Source organism: Chelonia mydas, chromosome 11 (genome assembly GCF_015237465.2).
Source record: "Chelonia mydas isolate rCheMyd1 chromosome 11, rCheMyd1.pri.v2, whole genome shotgun sequence".
Classification (NCBI taxonomy): Eukaryota; Metazoa; Chordata; order Testudines; family Cheloniidae; genus Chelonia; species Chelonia mydas.
In genome coordinates, this window is record NC_051251.2 from 17,547,509 (window position 1) to 17,566,861 (window position 19,353).

Below are 19,353 nucleotides of genomic sequence, written 5' to 3' on the forward strand. Positions count from 1 at the left end.
GGTTGGCAGAGACCTCACAAGGTCAGCTAATCCAACCCCCTGTGCAAAGCAGGATCAACCCCAACTAAATCATCCCAGCCAGGGCTTTGTCGAGCGAGGCCTTAAAAACCTCTAAGGGTGGAGATTCCACCACCTCCATGGGTAATCCATTCCAGTGCTTCACCACCCTCCTAGTGAAATTTTTTCCCCTAATATTTAAAAAAAACTATTTCACTAGGAGGGTGGTGAAGCACTGGAAGCACTAGACATCATTAATGTCTGCTTTTTGAAGCAGCTAGTCCTAGACCCCAGAAGTCGAGCACAGGATCTGGCCCAAGAGGTGATTATAGCTGAACTGCTTGTTAATACAGACCATAATATAATTAAATATAAGATCCTTGTTGGGGGTGGGAGGGGATACCAAAGAAGCACACTACAGTAGCATTTAACTTCAGAAAGGGGAGCTACACAAAAATAATAAGGCTAGTTAAAAGGAAATTGAAAGGAACAGTCACAAGAGTGAAATGCCTGCAAGCTGCATGGAAACATTTTAAAAACACCACAAAAAGAGGCTCAAATTAAATGTATACCTGCAAATTAAAAAGAATAGTAAAGGGACCAAAAAAATGCCACCATGGCTAAACAGAGTAAAAGAAGCAGTTAGAGGCAAAAAGGGATCCTTTAAAAATTGGAAGTCAAATCCTTCTGAGGAAAATAGACAGAAGCATAAACTCTAGCAAGTTAAGTGTAAAAGTATAATTAGGTAAGCAAAAAAGAACTTGAAGAGCAACTAGCAAAAGACTCAAACACTAACAGCAAAAAAACGTCTATGTACATTAGAAGCAGGAAGCCTGCCAAACAATCACTGGGGCCAATGGACAATCAGGGTGCTAAAGGAGCATTCAAGGAAGATACGGCCATTGTGGAGAAGCTAAATACTTCTTTGCATTGGTCTTTACAGCACAGGATGTGAGAGTGATTTCCAGAATTGAGTCATTCTTTTTAGGTGCAAGATGTGAGGACCGTCCCAGATTGAGGTGTCAGTAGAGGTGGTTTGGGAGCAAATTGACAAATTAAACAGTAATAAGTCATCGGGACCAAACGGTATTCACCCAAGAGTTCTGAAGGAACTCAGATATGAAACAGCAGAACTAACTGTGGTATGTAACCTAACGCTTAAAGCAGCCTCTATACCAGATAGCGAATGTGACACCAATTTTTAAACAAGCCCTCAGAGGTGAGTACAGGCTAGTAAGCCTAAATTCAGTACCAGGCAAATTGGTTGAAACTATAGTAAAGAATAAAGTTATCAGATACATAGATGAATATAATGTGTTGGGGAAGAGTCAACACGGCTTTTGTAAAGGGAAATCACGCCTCATCAATCTATTAGAATTCTTTCAGGGGATCAAGAAATATGTGAACAAGGGTGATCCAGTGGATATAGTGTACTTGAACTTTCAGAATGCCTTTGACAAGGTACCCCACCAAGACTCTTATGCAAAGTAAGCAGTCATGGGATAACAGGGAAGGCCCTCTTATGGATTAGTAACTGGTTAAAAGACAGCAGAAAAAAGGGTAGGAATAAATGGTCAGTTTTGAGAATGGAGAGAAATAAACAGCAGTATCCCACAGGGATCTGTGCTGGGACCAGTGTTGTTCACCATACTCATAAGTGATCTGGAAAAAGGGGTAAAACAGTGAGATTGCAAAGTTTGCAGATAAAACAAAATTATTCGGGATAGTCAAGGCCAAAGCAGACTGTGAAGAGTTACAAAAGGATCTCACAAAACTGGGTTACTTGGCAAGAAAATGGCAGATGAAATTCAATGTTGACAAATGCAAAGTAAAGGACATTGGAAAATGTAATCCCAACTATACATACAAAATGATGGGGTCTAAATTAGCTGTTATCACTCAAGAAAGAGATCTTGGAGTCATTGTGGATAGTTCTCTGAAAACATCTACTCAATGTGCAGTGGCAGTCAAAAAAGCTAACAAAATGTTAGGAATCATTAGGAAAGGGATAGATAATAAGACACTAAATATTACAATGCCATTATATAAACCTATGGTAGGTCCACACTTTGACTAGTGTGTGCAGTTTTGGTGACCCCATCCCGAAAAAGATAGATCAGAAATGGAAAAGGTAGAGAGAAAGGCAACCAAAAGGATTAAGGCCATGGAACAGCTTCCATCTGAGGAGAGATTAAAAAGACTGGGACTGTTCATCTTAGAAAGGAGATGACTAAAGGGGAGTATGATAGAGGTCTATAAAATCATGAATGGAGTGGAAAAAGTGAATAAGGAAGTGTTATTTATCCCTTCACATAACAGAAGAATCAGGGGTCACCCAATGAAATTAATAGGAAGTGGGTTTAAAACAAACAAAAGGAAGTACTTCACACAATGCACAGTCCACATGTGGAACTCGTTGCCGGGGATGTTGTGAAGGTCAAATCTATAAATGGATTAAAAAAAGAACTAGGTAAGTTCATGGAGGACAAGTCCATCAATGGTATTAGCCAAGATGGTCAAGGATACAACCCCATGCTCTGGGTGTCCCTGAGCCTCTGACTGCCACATGCTGGGACTGGATGACAGGGGATGGATTACTTGATGATTGCCCTGTTTTATTTATTCCCTTTGAAGTATCTGGCATTGGCCACTGTTGGGAGAGAGGATAATGGGCTAGATGGATCTGATCCAGTATGGCCATTAGGTTCTCCGCCTACCCAAAGGTACACCCAGGCAACCCAGTAGGGTTTCAGTGGGGTTGCACAGGTATACATGGGCACAGAATGTGGCCTTACAGTTTGACCCAGTCTGCAGCAGTTCTGCATGTTAAGCTTCCAGTGAAGTCACTGGGAGTTGTACACATGAAATAGCTGCAGAATCAGACCCAGCATTGGGAGCCTATAGCAGGCAAAGAGTTCCAAGGGAGCAGCTAAAGGCAATACACAGATATTGAGGAGGAAGGTCTCAGGTGGGAAAAGTTAATGAACTTAGTTCAAAGTCACATCGAGAAATAACAGTACCTGACTTGTAAGGAAATGCTTGTTCGTTTTTTTTCTGGAACTTGTAGCAACCTGACATTTCTTAAAGGTGTAAAATGCAAAGTGAATTTAGTGTAAAAATGTACATTTAAATAATGCCAAGACCATAAAATAAGCCAGCTGCAGCTAGGAAATTCAAATTAACAGTCACATCTCCAACCTTAATCAACTGTTGGTTGGTTTTCTTTGCCAGCAATGGTGCAAGGTGAAGCTGGAGGCATTTGTTCTTCTCTCAGTAATTGCATGCACGTAGCTCCCACCTACACACCTTCTTCTCCTTGACACAAAACTAACTTCTGAAGGCCCACCTGTTCCACAAAGCATTCCAGCTAGAAAGGCCACCCATCACTCTGTTTATTCACTGTATCATATTCAGGCCCTTACGTCTGTAAGCTCCTTAAGGCAGTGGTTAGTTTTTTATTTAGCACATTTTACATTATATAATGTGTAGCGTATGCTTACGATGCTGTATCCGTTATAGCAGATTTGTGTCTGGTGGACCCAGTCGTGTCCTGCTCTTTGTTGTTTCTATCGCATGCCGAATATTATTTCAACATAATGAGCCACATGTACACTTTGTGAAAGTAGGTGCACTTCCCAAGAAAATCTCTGGGTTAAATTCAGTGGTGATGTAAGCTACATGTCAGGCATGACTGGGTTTGAAAACTACTGTATGTGGCAAAGTAGTGTAACTTGCACTGCCTTGACATTTCTTGAGTATGCAAAATAAGTGCAGTTTGCTGTTAATCTCAATCACCAGGACTTTTCCCACTACTTGCCTTTGACATGGACATTTCACAAACCTACCTGCATGTTTAACACCCACTGAACAACAGATCTGTGCTAGTTACACTACTTTAATACTTATACCCACCAAATAAAACTGAACCATCATTTATGTTACTGCTGAATTTGGTCCTGTCATTGGTGTTATTTCTCTCTCTCTCTCTTTTAAAAAGAAACACATTGTGGGAAGTGCAAAGACACGTATTACTCCTCTAAGAACTATAAAGCAGCTCCTCTCCCATGTAAACAGGGGATGAAATCTATATTTTACAAAAAACAGGTCATAATGTCTGTTTAGGTCCCCACTGCTTCCTGTGAACATTTGAGCCAGAGTCTCCCTCTGCATGGACCAGGAATACGGAGGCAGAACCCTCTCCCGCAACACACACACACACAATCCAGTGGCAAGTCAGGGAGGCAGCACCACAGCTTTCTTCCCCCGTCACTAGGAGTCTGAGGAAGTCCCGCCGTGCAAATAGGGCTCTGTCAGTTCCAGCCTGAAGGGGAAGGTGGCATGCTGTAGGTACATGCCCCTCCAGATTCCAAGCTGTAACCCATTTTAGTGAATGCTGTCTCCATCTCTGCACCTTCTGCTCCCAACAGACAGGAGTTAGGAATCACCTGCATTTTCATGATGGAACTTCAGGCGCTGTGGGGTTTGAATACTGCACAAGACAAAAAACCCTTTTCCTCCAAGACACTGCAACAGTAAATCCACCAGTGTTTTCTACAGGAGAGGAATAATTTCCCGTAACAAATACTATAACCTGCACCTGTACTTTGAATCCCTATGGTAGGTAGAGGCATATATAAGCTGAAGACATTTTTAAAAAAAGATACTCAACAAGCACAGTAACCAGTTTTCAAAAGCTAGTATTAAACGCTCAAGCCTTTATTTATCTTATAAGGATAAAACAACCACAGACAGAGGGACGCTGCCAAGATTTCACCTCAAGAAGAAAGTGGCCTTATTGGGCTACCAGGCCAAGACTCTCCTCTGATTTACATCAGTGTAAACCTGGAGTAACTTCACTGGAGTTAACATGCAGTTTAAAGACAGGTTAAGCACCATGTTTCTGTGCTTCTAGTCTGTGGACCTGATTCTAATCTTACCTGACTTTTGCACCACGGTAATTCCAATTTATCCCATCGACTTCAGTTATTCCTGATTTACGCTGGTGCAAGTGAGAGCAGAGTTAGGCCTTGTGTCTTCTCTATGTCAAAATTCAAGCTGAAGTAATTATTCCCATCATGAGGTATATACGAAACATTGCAAGATTAAGGCATTCTAAAGGAAGTGGTCACAGAAAAGTGCCACTGTAATATACAGTTTAGTGAGGCAGAAAGTGAGCAGTAAATAGCATTCAACTGGGCTAACTGGATCCCATTCCTTAGACTTGTCTTCATCCACCATATAATTTAACCTACTCTAAATAAACAAGAACCGGTTCAGACAGCATATTTCCCTCTTACAGTTGCTTCTGGGTGCTCAATAATCACATTAAAATGGTTTAAACTTTAAAAGAAATAATCTTGCCTCTAGGGATTTCTACTTTCCAGAAATGTTACATATTATTATATATGAAAGAAAATAAGACAGAGTTCAAAGCTAAGCTGACTGTGCTACTATATACATTGGACTTTCTATTTTAACTAGTGTGACAAGCCATGATAGGTGGCTTTATCAGTCAACATTTCTAGTGGAATAAAGGGGCAGAAATCTCAAACCTAAACACTCAAAACAAGGTAAACAGGAGTTAGAAGATATTTTCCACTCCATTTTCAATGCAGATTCTGTTTCTTCTATTGTTTTGATATTGAAACATCCATCAAGGCTTCAGTCAAAAAAAAAAATCTCTCAGGACAGAGCTGTATGGTTATTATCCTTAACATTGAAAATAGCAACTAAGGGATAGAACAGAGTAGTATTATAAATTCAAGTAATTCCATTTTAAATACTAAACCCAGACATCCCCAAACTCTTCTCGAACCCTTGCTTCAGTATTCATTCCATATCAACATACCGTATGATTTGCCAAACCAGATCAGACTATTGGTCCTTTTAGTCAGCTGGCAATCCTCTCTCTGGTAATGGACAGGACCTCATCAGAGAAAGGCAGGCACTTTTCTATCCTGCCCAACCAACTGTGTAATGCATCTGGGGAGGGTATGAAGTCTGTCCTTGCTCTACAGGTGATTACTTTATCCCCTGAAGCAAGAGATCAGATTACACTCATCATTAATTTAGCTTGCAAAGCTACAAACATTAGAGGTCATAAAATTACCCAGCCCTTTTACAAATCCAGCCACAGTATTTATCACAATGACCTTGTGCAATCCTGATTTTCACCGGCTGACAATACACTGTGTCTTCATTATTGCCTCTTATTAAAGATGGGCCCCAAGCCAAAACATTGAGGAATGTTTGGATCCAGGGTTCTGGGTTTTCCTGTCTCTATTTCTTATTAGTTCTTTAGCTTTAACAACTGTCTACCCATTTTGTTTTCATAACACTAAAACACATGCTTAAAGTTGTGCGTAGTGCCATTAACTTCAACTGATTATACCTACTGCCTCAGGACTGCAGAAGATCTTTGAGATAATTTATGGAGACTGGCTTTGTAAATTTTACTGTGTCTAGTACTTGCAGCTCTGCAAGCTAAACTGAGGGCTCTGGTGGGAATTTCAAAAGCACCTCTGTGAGTTAAGAGTACCAATCCCATTGAAGCTGGTGCATTGGTTCAGTATTGATTGAGAGAGAAGCCGCCCATTTACTTTATCACCAACACACTTCCCGCAAAACTTATGTGTTGCTTAGAGATCTCCCATACCACAACTGACATAGCCGCATGGCTACTAATACTCATACAAACAGATGTATAAAATTCCTAGGCACAAAAAAACACCTTAACTTTGCCTTGCAATGACACCATGCATAAATAATATGTTTATGGTTAGCAATAAACCATCTGTAGCCCCAGGTTAAAAAGCCACATTTGATTTTTTTTTTCCATTTTCCCCCCTCATCATGTCCCTATAGGTCAGGACATTGTGCTGTCAGGGGCCACCATCTTCTTTGAAGGCAGCTTTGCTTCATTCTTATATTCCCAATAGAATGCAGTGGCCATTTTGAAAGAGGGCATCTTAATCAAAGGCACCTGTGGTCTCAGTCCTATTAAAAACAATTGGAAATGGCAGAGATTTTAAAAGGGGGAGGTCCGTTGTAGACTTTTCTAATAATGTCCTTCTATAATAAGTCTCTGCTGAAGAAGAAACTTTCCACTATGTAGAAAAATGGCAAAAAATGCCATTAATCCTACCAAAAAATTTTAAGTAATCAGATATTTTAGTTAGTTTAAGTATAAGGAAAGTTTGAAGAGTTTGCATTATTCCAGTATTTAGATAATTCAGGACAAAGAAATAGCCGCACACATGGTGCTAAATTTCTTAAAAGACTAATTTTAAAATTAATTTTAACTCAAATTAATTAACTAATATACTTGCAAATTTGCAGAGATTCATTCTGTACTCAAAGAGTGAGTTCTGTAGTTTTGGGGCAACATACACTGTATTCTTGATACATAATCCAATGGGTGAATCTCTGCTGTCAATGCGAAAACTCAACTAACCCCTAACTATGAACCACAAGTAGCACTACCTTAATATTTGTTTTTCTTGATCAAAATATAGATATGAAATTCAACAATGGCACGGTAAGTATGGCTTGTCTTTCTGCAGTGTTCAATTCACAGTTTTGAATACATCCTTGAAATGAATGGAATGACACCAGGGATGAGGTTGGCAAATGGCCAAGATCTGCAAAGTGAACAGTGATTCTGGATGCCTCAATCTTTGAATGCTCAATTTAAGACTTCTTAAAGGGGCTTGGTTTTCAGAAGAAATTTCAACACGTTTGGAAATGAGGTCCTACTCGGATGCCCAAAGTTGGGCACCCTAAAAATGAGCCACTCAGAATCCACAAACACTTGAAAATCTTGGCTTGTGGGTTTTAAAGATGGGATATAAATAGGTTTGTAAGGATTAGATTTTTATCTGTAAATGTCAGTAAGCACTGATTATACTCTACACACACAAGCCAATCAAAACATTTCCAGTGACAATAATCAAAATTTACAGTTAGGAAACATAAGAAAAATGCTGCTAAGAACTTAGAGTTTGATTTAAGGATATTTACTTTGTATAGGTTGATATGTGATGTTGACGATTTGTGCTTTAATGGTGACAAACCTTTAACTTTTTGAGTCTCAAAGTCCACTGTCATTAAACGGGTCCCCCTATAATTTCCCATAACTGTGAACATTTAAATTGATAAAAATCTAAAATGTGCTTAAATAAACATCGATATTATCCATCAAAATTATAAAAAAAATGAACTCTGCCAAGCCTAGACATAAAAAAATTAAAGTAAAGTATATTAATCACTTCATCAGCTTTTGGTTACATAGTGTCCTTAATAAAGCAATATTTCAGATCATTTGATATAAGTTAACTTGAAATTATATATAAATATCAATTTTCTATTATTGAAGGAAGAGGAGACCAAGGAACTCCTATTGTGTCAGATTCCCTACCTTTCAAGGGCAAGTGGTGAATACAGATCACAACCAAACAAAGACACACACTCTTGAACAATATATTTTGTAAGCATACAAGCAGTGGAACAGTCCTAGAACATGAGAAACTGATACTTCATGAAGATGTGGAGAAACAAGCAAATTCAGAGCTTTATAGGTTTAAGTGCGATAAAATGAATATCATATTTGAAAGGAATTCAGCATATAATTCCTAGTACAGGTGTGGTATGTTGATTGCTGGAAACATTGAGCTGTGTGTCCTCTAGCTGCTGAATTTCACACAAGCTGGAGAAGTAACAGCCACTTTGGGAGGTCTGTGAACCAGATATAGCAATAATTCAACCGTGCTGTTATCCAGGCATAAATCAAAACCTCTGCAGCTTGCTGAGGCAGCAGTGGCTTGAGCTTTGCTAAATTCCTGTGCTGATAATAAAGTCTTGACAATGTGGTTGATGTGGCACTCAAAGGAAAGCTTCAAGTCACAGATGAAACCAAGATTACAAGCTGGTTAGAAAGTAAATAACAGTCCCATCAAATGGAACCATAAATGAAAAAAAATGCTTCTCAGCCAGTGATGGGAGCCAACTATAATTCAAAATGATTCAAAATTCAGCCAAAGAGTCAGTATCACAGTGCAACCCATATTACAAAACAGAACATGTGGGAAGAATTATACTCAACCCTGAGTATGTATAACAACAGTAGGAGGAACAGGTATTTGTTGGTAACCGAATGCATATGTGACAAAGTACCTACAGAATGGGCATACACTTGGTATCTGTTTCTGATATAAGTTACACTGGTGTAAATCAGGAACTACTCGATTAAAGTCAATGGAGTTTAACTGGTGTAAAATGAGCAAATGAGATCAGATTCAAGCCATCACAGTGGTCAGATTCTGCCACTTTTACTTATGTCGAGCAGTACCTTTCTGCATAATCAGTCTCATTGAAGTTATTGGGACTACTCATGGAGTAAGGTACTACAAAGCGTGAGTAAAGATGGAAAATTCCAGCCCACTATCTTTAGTAGAGCTTGTCATGAGTTTGCCATTTGAATAGATTGTCTATGGAAAATGCAGTTTCTGCAAAAATCAAAGTTTTCCATAGGAAAATTTCAGTTTTGCCAAAAAAAATTCAATATTTCACTGCCAAGTTTAAACAAAATATTTCATTTCAGGTCACGTTGCCCTATATAGCAAAGTTTCAAGTCGTCAAAACAAATTAAAATGTTTTGTTTTGGGTCAGTTTGACATTAATCTGTGTCCCGCTGAGTTGCCATGATGCCTCAGTGGGAGTTATTGTCTGGGTGCCCCCATTCTCATCTGCCAGCCAAGCTCCCTGGCTGGATATTTCCCTGGATGCCCCACAGTTTCCCTGGTTGAGCCACCTTGGTGGATCATGTGAGATGTTGTCCCACCAGAGAGCTTGACCACTGAGGAAAATGGGGGCATGAGGTACTCAAACTACGACTCCCATGGGCATCACAGCAACTCATAGGAACCGATTCAAACCAAAAAGACTCAATTCACTCCAACAAAATGAAATGTCTCAACATTTCTAAACTGAAATTTTTTTATTCAACTTTCAATTCCATGAACATTTTTGTCATTTCATCCCAACAAATTAAAAGAAATCTCAAAATATCAGAATTCCCCACAGGATGGAAATTCTCATTTTTGTCGAGCTCTAGGGTTTAAATCTCCAAGGAACTTCACAAAACACCTAAATGGAGCCACAGAGGCATCATTGTCTGTTATTCATTAGAGTGCTTTAATTAACATGGACATTTCAACCTTCTAATAACGCGGTACAATTTGTTCACAGAACAACTTCGCTAAGGGCCAAATCTTGCTCCACTTGCTTACACAAGTCATCCCACTGAATTCAGTCCACAGTGAATAAAACTGGAAAGATTTGTCCTAGTAAGAGGAGAATCCTTACAACTGGAACTGCAGTTTGCATGATGCAAGCCTTTGCAAAAAATTGGGACTGTCTTATTATTTCAGTATAAACAATATTACATTGTGTTACCACTGCCTGGAGGGACAGAGTGGAAGGAATTCTCTTGGTATATATATATATATATATATCACTGAAGACACATAGGAGTGCAATGAACAGTTATGAGATGGTTTTGGATTCAGTCAGAGAAGCCATTAACCCTGAAATGTGATCACATTGTCAGTTATCTTTGTCAAACTAGAGTTTCAAATTAGGAAAAAATATACTGTGTGCTCATAAACAGTAAGAGGTAGTTTTCCCTCAGCCCTACCAAAGATTTTCACTTTTAAGAAAATCTCTAAGGTATGACAGTGAAACAAGCTCTTTGGAAAACAACTTGGAAACTGTCTCAGGCCAAATTACCCTGCACTGTTTCTACACCAGGGAAAACATTCATTGGTGTCATGAAGACTGCCTGGATTTATAGAGACAGTTGCCCAGAAAGCCAGTTGCTGTTGCTACTGCGGAATCTGAATGCTTCACAATTATCCTGATTCATTTCTTATCTGGGTCAAATGGACCCCTAAAAGGAGCATGGATGACCAGCTTGTGAGGGTCAGAGAGAAGGCAACTGTCAGTTATTCAAAGTAAATGAGCCTTGACAAGCATTTTAAGGAAACCTACAAAAGTATTCTGTCTGGTATCCCCAAAGACCCCTGGCTCACATGAGTCCTAGTCGATAAGTATGTTCCATGTAAGCTGTATAATTTTGACTAGGACTACTAACAGCATAAGGCAGATTACAGCAGAGTTGGTTGAAAGTTTTCCAATTTTTAAATCTCAGAATTTCTCACAGGATGGAAATTCTATTTTTAACCAGCTCTAAAATACAGTTTGTGACACCAGATGCTACTTTCATTTTGAGTCCCAAGTTAGAATAAATAAAGTCAAAAACTCTGAGGAAGCTTTTCTTTCAACCCCAGCTATTTATGAAATGAATCTTTCTGGTTGTGACTATCTAGAACTTTTCCACAGGTATTTTCTCATTTGTGTGTGTGCACAAACACACATTCAAAATAGAATCTGCATCCACCACTGAAATATATACTGCTCTGTGATGCAACACTATCCAACATATCAGGACAGAAAATTTGAAAGAATAACATATTCAGCTGGACTGCAGTATGGAGATTCATAGCGACACAATGTAGCAACCCAAACTGGATTATGTCGCCCTTTATCTGCTAAATGACAAGTGAAAAGTGGCATGATCCTTAAACTTCACAAGTTTTCAACTGGTTGTACATATCAGGTAAAAGATAATACTTTGAACAATACAATGCTAACAGCTTGGGACATTGGTTGAATTCTCACACAGTAGGAAGAATCCCCTTCCAGATTCACCAACACTGCTTTCTGTGGAGGTTTTTATAATACTTTGTATATGACACCTTTCATCAAAGGTCTCAAAGCACTTTACAAGCACACACTAGAAACTCAAGGCTCACAACATTTAGTGACATAGGGAAGTATTATCATCTCCATTTTACTGTGAGAAAATCGAGGAATAGAATTTGAGAGAGATTTGATCAAGGACACAGCGCCAGGATTTGAACCTAGAACATCTGATTCTGAGTCCTGTGCTCTAATCATTAGAAAACACAATGTTCCTTCCCAGTAGGTCTCCTAACCGACTACTGACTAGACTGGCCTTTACCTAGTGTTTGACTGTAATACAATCTGAGGAGGGGTGGGTATAGCTATTACTCTCATTGTAAAGTGCAATTTATTATATTATAGTGCTACCCTCATTACAGTGTAGTGGTATCATTGAAGTTAATCCAATTGAGAATCACAGCAGTGTATGACTAGGTTGAAAGTATCAGCACACAGTTCATGAGCCACCAAAGAAACCATTTACTGCAGTTTGCTCTTAAAAGTAAAAGCCTCATTTTTAAAGTACGTGAAAAACTTATTTTGTAAATGCTGGCTTGCTTGAAAAGAAACTATTCTCAAACTTCCTGCTCAGCTAAATGCCATCACAGCTGCAAATGCTAACCAAGCACACAGCCGGCTTGTGAATTATTCACATAAATAAAGAGCACAGCTTGTAACATTGACTTTTTTTGATCAAAAAGTGTCCTGGGGACAACTGAACAGTTTGGATCAGGCAAAGGCTAGGCTTCTGGTGGGCTTTTTATTATTTTCACAGAGTATTAGACCTCGTGAATACACAGCTAGTTGTACTCAGAGTGATAATGACACATTCTAATAGTCTCTCTATCCCACAGATGCTTCTTGAAAAGTTGTTTTATTTACTTACTTTGGGAAGAAGTTCTTTTAGGACAACTTGAAATACAATCAATCCTTTCATTAGCTGTTTTAATAGCATCCTCAGGGCCAACATCCCTCACCACTAACAAAATAAGTCAGAGGTGCTGGAACAATTTGTATGGTGGGGGTGCTGAGAGCCATTGAACCAAACTGCAAACCCTGTATATGATGAAAACCACTTCAAGCCAGGGGTTGCGGCAGTACTCTTAGTTCCAGCACCTACAAAATAAGTTGGTAATTATTATTGGATAAAAGGGATCTCGCCAGGTTAAAAATACCCTATTAAAAAGTACACTGATGCTAATAATATCTTTCCCTTATTCCAAACTGAAAGAATTATTTAAAAGCTAATGTATTCTTCATAGTCTGCTCTTTATTTCTGTTTTGCATTCTAACTCAGATTGGAAAAAAATACAGAATAGCAAGTTTTCCTTTTATTTTTTTCTCCTTGCATTTTTCATTTGCTGGTTGTCATTTACCAATACAATGTTTTGGTTCCAAATGTCAGAAGGAGCAAAAAGCTATTTGAAAAAACTAAAAATCATGAAACATTTCTAATATTAGATTTGTAAAACTAAACAGAACTTAAATTTAAGGCCTAAGCTACTTGACTTTCATTTTATATTGAATCAATCTTACAAAGTTTATTGTAGAAAACGACAAACTGCAGACCAAACCAACAGACTTCTACAAAGCTTGAGTCCCAGTTCTGTCTCCTTTGTTTACCAGGGATCATATCCTGCCTGGAAAACTGTACAACACAGAGAAATACCAAATGGCTGAATAATATATTGCAAATAACCTTATTCCATTGACATTATTTCTTTTGCATTTTATTTTAGTTCTAAATTGAAGTACCTTCAGTAATCACAGCATAACCCTGATGTGACTGTGACCCCCATCCTACAAAAGCAATTCACAGTGATGTAAGAGCTCAGTAAACATATTTTTGTTATAATTTTTTTGCGAATTTCATGTTATTTTATTGTATTCATTTTATCCACAAGTGTTGCGTCCTGCCCACAACATGTGAAAGACTCTCTGGGTGATGGGGTTTGCAGAGTGAGCCTGCCCCTCACTCACCACGCAGCAGTGGTTTCTGACCTGTGAGGCTGACTCCAGCTCTCCATTCCAGGCACCTGGCACCCAGGTTTGCAATACCAATCAGCTTTGGCCCATCTGCCCCTCCATCATCATGAATTTGTGAAAAATATAGGTCTCTAGTTCCACGTAGGTGGATGGACTTTGTCTAAGATGTCTGAGAGAGTTTGTGTTGTTTCCATCTATTGGCTGGCCCACAGACAGAACAGAGGACCCCTATTAATAAGGTCATCTAAAGGAGCTTTCCTTTACTTGAAGTGACAGAGGCCTGTTTTTTTTTAAGATGAAAATCAAGAGTTCTAATCCTAGCTCCCCACATGTGTCTCTGATTTAAATAATAATCATGTCTTGTCTGTAACATATAAACACAGATTTTCATAATAGAAAGCTTCCCAAGAGCTTAATAGGGATGAAACCAATACAGGTTATAGAAATTATTCTAAATTCCTATACAAAAACTATATCCTTATTACAGGTGGGTGGGGAAGGTCAACCATCAGACAGAACACTAACAAGGGTGGGATTATTCTGAAGTCGTATAGGGATTTTCTATAAGGGTTGTTACATCGAGTTAAATATTTTGTCATTCCTTTCACCTGAACATGGAACTGTAAATATCATTGTCATTGCTCTAAAGGTTTGCGTGCTTTGTCTATAAATATTAATTAATAGCCTGTGCACTGAAATTCTCAGTTGTTGGCAATAGTGGAGACCTCTAGTGGTTACAGTAATAGCAGTAATAATATGACCATTTAACCTCAAAGTGATCCAGTTCCCTTGAGGTCAGTCGTAAGACTTCTCTTGATCTAACAAGAGTTGAACAGGGCCCTCAGTGGATATTTTGCTGTTACTAAGGGCAAGAGGATTCTTAGTCTCCGCAGAAATAAACGGATTAAAATATATCAGCTTTTGGTAAAGTATTCAGAGAAATATTCATTCGAACTTTTTAATTAGTAGAAAATCTCATGATGCTTCACAGTATGAATCATCCTCATATTTTTGTGTCTACATTTTTTCTTTGAGAAAAGCTTATCTGGCCTCATTTTCAAGCTCTTTCCCTAAGGGTTTTCAGATGTGCTAAAGGTTATGGCATGGAGGCGGAAAGCAGGTAGCACCACTATCCCCACCTCCTTCGCCTCCTCCTCTAGCCATTTTGTGACTGGTCAAAACTATTGGTGTCAAATCCATACATAGTTTCAGGTTGACCTGAAACTGCATTTTTTGTCAACTAAGCTATTTGTCTGAAAAAATTTGCTCAGCTCTAGCGGGGCTTAAATACATTTGATTTTTCCCCTTCATTCAGGGGATCCAAGAAGAAGCGACTCTGTTCTGTGCTATGAGGAAGAGTGTTATGTGCATGTGTCCTTTGTCACTACTTCATTGTTTGTAGGTTCCAAATTTAGACAAAAATTGGCCTGAGTCAAAACCCGAGATGAAAGCTTGAAATGGTGTCCCAGGTTTGGAGTTTGGACCGCTCTCTGTAATGGGCTAAATCCAAACACACCAAACTCTAGTAAAGCTCAGATTCAGTTCTGAAAAGCCCAGATTTATACCCAGAATGGCTTGAGCCCATTTCTAGTTTTAGAAATTGCTTTCTTTCTCTTTTTCTCACTTTCTCTCTTCCTCTGAGCCGATACATTCTGACTCCAAGAGGAAGATGCAGGCAGAGATAATCCACTGCTATTAAAAATCTCCAAGCAATACTTAGGTTTAGTAAATTTTAATACCTACTGAAAGCGAGATCTACATTGTTCATTACTTCATGGAAGAAGTGTTTGTTTCCACAAGGAGATGGCATAGTAAAGCAGTACAGATCAATAACATAATACACTATTATGTGTGTTAACATTATCTCCTGTTCATACTTGTGTTTTGTGGCCCAAGGTCAAAAACTGAACATGTTGCTTTTGAATGCATATTAATAAGATTCTTTTCTATGGTGGATTATTGCTAGAAGGCTCCACAGAAAGCAGAGACCATGTTTTTATCATCAGATCAGGGTTGATGGTTCCAAGCATAATGTCCAGCCTGGAGAATACTGAAATATGAGCGTGCAAGACGACTTCAAGAGAGTGGTGAGGCAGGAGGGCTTACGTGAAGTAAAAAGACCGAGAGGAGATGTAGGAACTTCAGAAGGTAGAATGAAGATGAGTGGATAGATTTTGTAAATGTAGTGTTCTGATGGAATTTGACAACAGAATGGATGTAGGGGAAGTGACGAGAAGAGCGGAGTGTAATGCCCGGATGACAGAAAGAAATGTATTGTTATTAACAGTGATGGAGAGGAGAGGTTTTTTGGAAGGGAGAGAAAGATAAAGTGTTTAGTTTTGCCTGGTTGAATTTGGCTGGCATGCTTAGTGAGTCTCCTCCATTGTATAAATGCAGGAGAGGATGGGTCTTGCTTGACTGGTAATGTCAGCTGGCCAGGGAAACAAATGTAGAAAGGCGACATGACTGTGGGAGCAGTGACCACTTTCCTGGGCTCTGAAATGGAGATTAGGGAGATGAGATGATTCTGTAAATCACCCTTTGTGCCTTATAAAATAAATCAGGGAGTCAACACTCCTTCCCCTAGCCTTAACAGACTTCCAATGGCCCCAATGAAAGGGTGATTGTAGTGAGTTACATATCATGGGAGGTATGGAGCTCATCTTCCCATTGTGAGCAGCTCCAAAACAACCTGACGTTGAGTGTGCTTTTGCAGTGGACCATCTTTTCCTCCAGGTAGGTCTGCAAAATCCAGCCTGCTGGAAAGCCTGCATCCTCCCAAGACTTGCACAGTCCAGAAATGTGCAGGTATTTTCAGCTAGATCAAGCCCAAAGTTACAACGTTATTAAAACTACTTCAGTTATCTTACAGCTTGTGTGCACAGAAGTGGATGCACAGTTTCATCATCTAATAGACTCTTATATATGAGCAAACCAAAAATAAGCGTTTATTGTACATTCATAGAGTATGGACTGTGTTCATATACAGGATCAAGTTCTGCTATTATTTCTAGGCATGTAACTCCACAGAGGCAGATTCTGGTCTAATTTCTCTAGTTAAAGTTCATTGCTGTGTTCCAAAGATTTTAGCCACAGAAGAATAGAAGCTGTATACTGAGAGTTTAGGGCAATGCCAGCAATTTTGAACATTGCCACATGGATTGCTAGGAAAGGTGTTGATCAGTATGGAAAATAAGTGCTGGTTTTTTCACTATTGTTTCATTTATCCAAAGAATTCTCCATAGAATAGTTTTGATGCTTTCTGATGTCTAATCAACCAATGAAAATGTAAATTTTGTTTTACTCAAGAGACAGGTGTGGTCTGATGCATAGGCTCCTGGTTTCCTGCCTCCAGTCTATGCACTAGATCACACTACCTCCCCAGTAAACCAAAATGTTGTGAGTCTTCTGTAAAGTCTTGCATCTTCGACTGCCTGTTAGTATATCATTCTGGCTGTCCTGTGACTAACCCTGTTTCTGGACTGTGCAAGTCTTGGGAGGATGCAGGCTTTCCAGCAGGCTGGATTTTGCAGACCTACCTGGAGGAAAAGATGGTCCACTGCAAAAGCACGCTCAACGTCAGGTTGTTTTGGAGCTGCTCACAATGGGAAGATGAGCTCCACACCTCCCATGATATGTAACTCACTACAATCACCCTTTCACTGGGGCCATTGGAAGTCTGTTAAGGCTAGGGGAAGGAATGTTGACTCCCTGATTTATTTTATAAGGCACAAAGGGTGATTTACAGAATCATCTCATCTCCCTAATCTCCATTTCAGAGCTCAGGAAAGTGGTCACTGCTCCCTCAGTCATGTCCCCTTTCTACATTTGTTTCCCTGGCCAGCTGACATTACCAGTCAAGCAAGACCCATCCTCTCCTGCATTTATACAATGGAGGAGACTCACTAAGCATGCCAGCCACTTCCCCAAGCATCATTCCCAGGAGTTTCATTACTCTGAGAAGGCAGCAGATCTGCGAACACCTCCAAGGAAAAAGTTTCCTTCTCAGAATAAGGAGTAGCCTCTGCAAAAGTCACAGTGGTGAATGTGGGCAGGGTGAGACCTCTCAGTTTATTCAGTTTCAGCATACTAGTTGTAAACACATATTTCAAGTATTTTCCAATCTGGGCATCCATGATATGTCTGTAAAAGAATTCTTTGTTTATTCCAGTCAGCAGCTAAAACATTACTTTTTGAAGGCAGATTTGGGGCCAAGATCATGCTCTCATTAAATTCAGGATCAGGTCCTTGGTATATCAATAATAATTCATCCAGAGCATGTGCCAGATGATGCTTCCTTAAATTAAAGAGCAATACTTTTAATGCCAAAACACACAACAGTAAATGAATATTTTAGTCCTTACCACAAGACTGCTGTCCAGAGAAAGTCTTTTCCCAAATTCCCTTTTCTGTAGTTGTTTTTTTCTCTCCATGACTTTGGTGGTTTGTTTTCCTTGCAATCTACTAGAAATATCAGGCTGTTTCCAGTGTCACTGAAAAAAATAAATGCACATTTCAATATTCGAGTTAACAGTTTCTGTCTTTCTAATAATCCAGCAGTTAATGACTTTGTGAATCGAGTAGGCTGTGTTCCAGGAACAAGTTTTCTGTGCCAAAAAAGTTGATCTGTCCAGAGAGAAATGTAAACTGAACATATTGGGGTGATATCTTAAAAACAAAAAATAAACCACAACCACCCAGCTGTTGATACTGTCCTTGGTTGGCTTTATCAGGGCCCCCTGTGTTTGTATAGTCTTTTACTAACAGATCTGGGAAATGGGTTTGCAGAGCTAGTAAGCTGTCTGAAAAAATAAACAGTTCACTTTGCTCACACTCCCCAGTAAACCATGTTTACAGGCATAACTCCTTGTGTTATATTTATGAGGCATAAATATAGAGCCCAATCCTGCAAGGTTCTGGGAGTTGAAAACCCTGAGCACCTTTCATAGATTTTTAAGGCCAGATGGTACCACTATGATCATCCAGTCTGACCTCCTGCATAATACAGGCCATAGAATTTCATCCTGTGAAATTCTGGTACTTCTGCAGTAGAGGAAATTAGTGATGTCATTGTTGGTGACCTTTTCTATTAATTCTAAGACATAACTTGCATCACGTAACAAGAAAGTTTCCAAGTGTCCAGGATAACAGAAAGTGTCTTAAAAGGTTCAAATTTCTAAGAGAGGTATATTGTGCATGCAATGGTTTGTCTAGTGTTCTTTGGAAATGTAGGTCAGATTTTTCTCTCAGCTGCACTCGTGTAAATCTGAAATAACGTCTTTGATGTTAATGAGGATGTTCTGGATTTAGAACTATGTAACTGTGATCAAAATCTGACCCAAATAGAGGCAAATAAGTATGCACATAAATGTAGAGCCAAGTATAAGAAACTTCTACTGCAACCAACATTGAGTGCATCTGTAAATGTCAAAGGGCAATGTCTGCAGGTCTTACTCTGTGCTAACTTCCAGCAAGGCCAAAGGGAGCTTTCCCTGAACAAAGATTCGAGGGTTTGGTCCAAAATCATTAGTCAAGACCAGTTTTAGAAAGAGAAGAATTAAAAAAAAATGG

General features: G+C 39.2%; 1 protein-coding gene across 3 annotated transcripts in view; it reads right to left on the reverse strand.

The window, feature by feature from the left end:
* NCKAP5 (NCK associated protein 5) overlaps positions 1 to 19,353 on the reverse strand; it is a 588,725-nt gene that overhangs the window by 500,337 nt on the left and 69,035 nt on the right. For 2 of the 3 annotated variants that reach the window (XM_043525276.1, XM_043525274.1), the window contains exon 2: positions 18,147 to 18,275. In XM_043525276.1, the coding sequence (XP_043381211.1) occupies positions 18,147 to 18,215 (69 nt within the window). In that variant the 5' untranslated portion in view covers positions 18,216 to 18,275. Of the gene's footprint in view, positions 1 to 5,845; positions 5,932 to 18,146; positions 18,276 to 19,353 lie in introns of those variants that run through there. The other variant, XM_043525277.1, reaches the window with a different exon arrangement.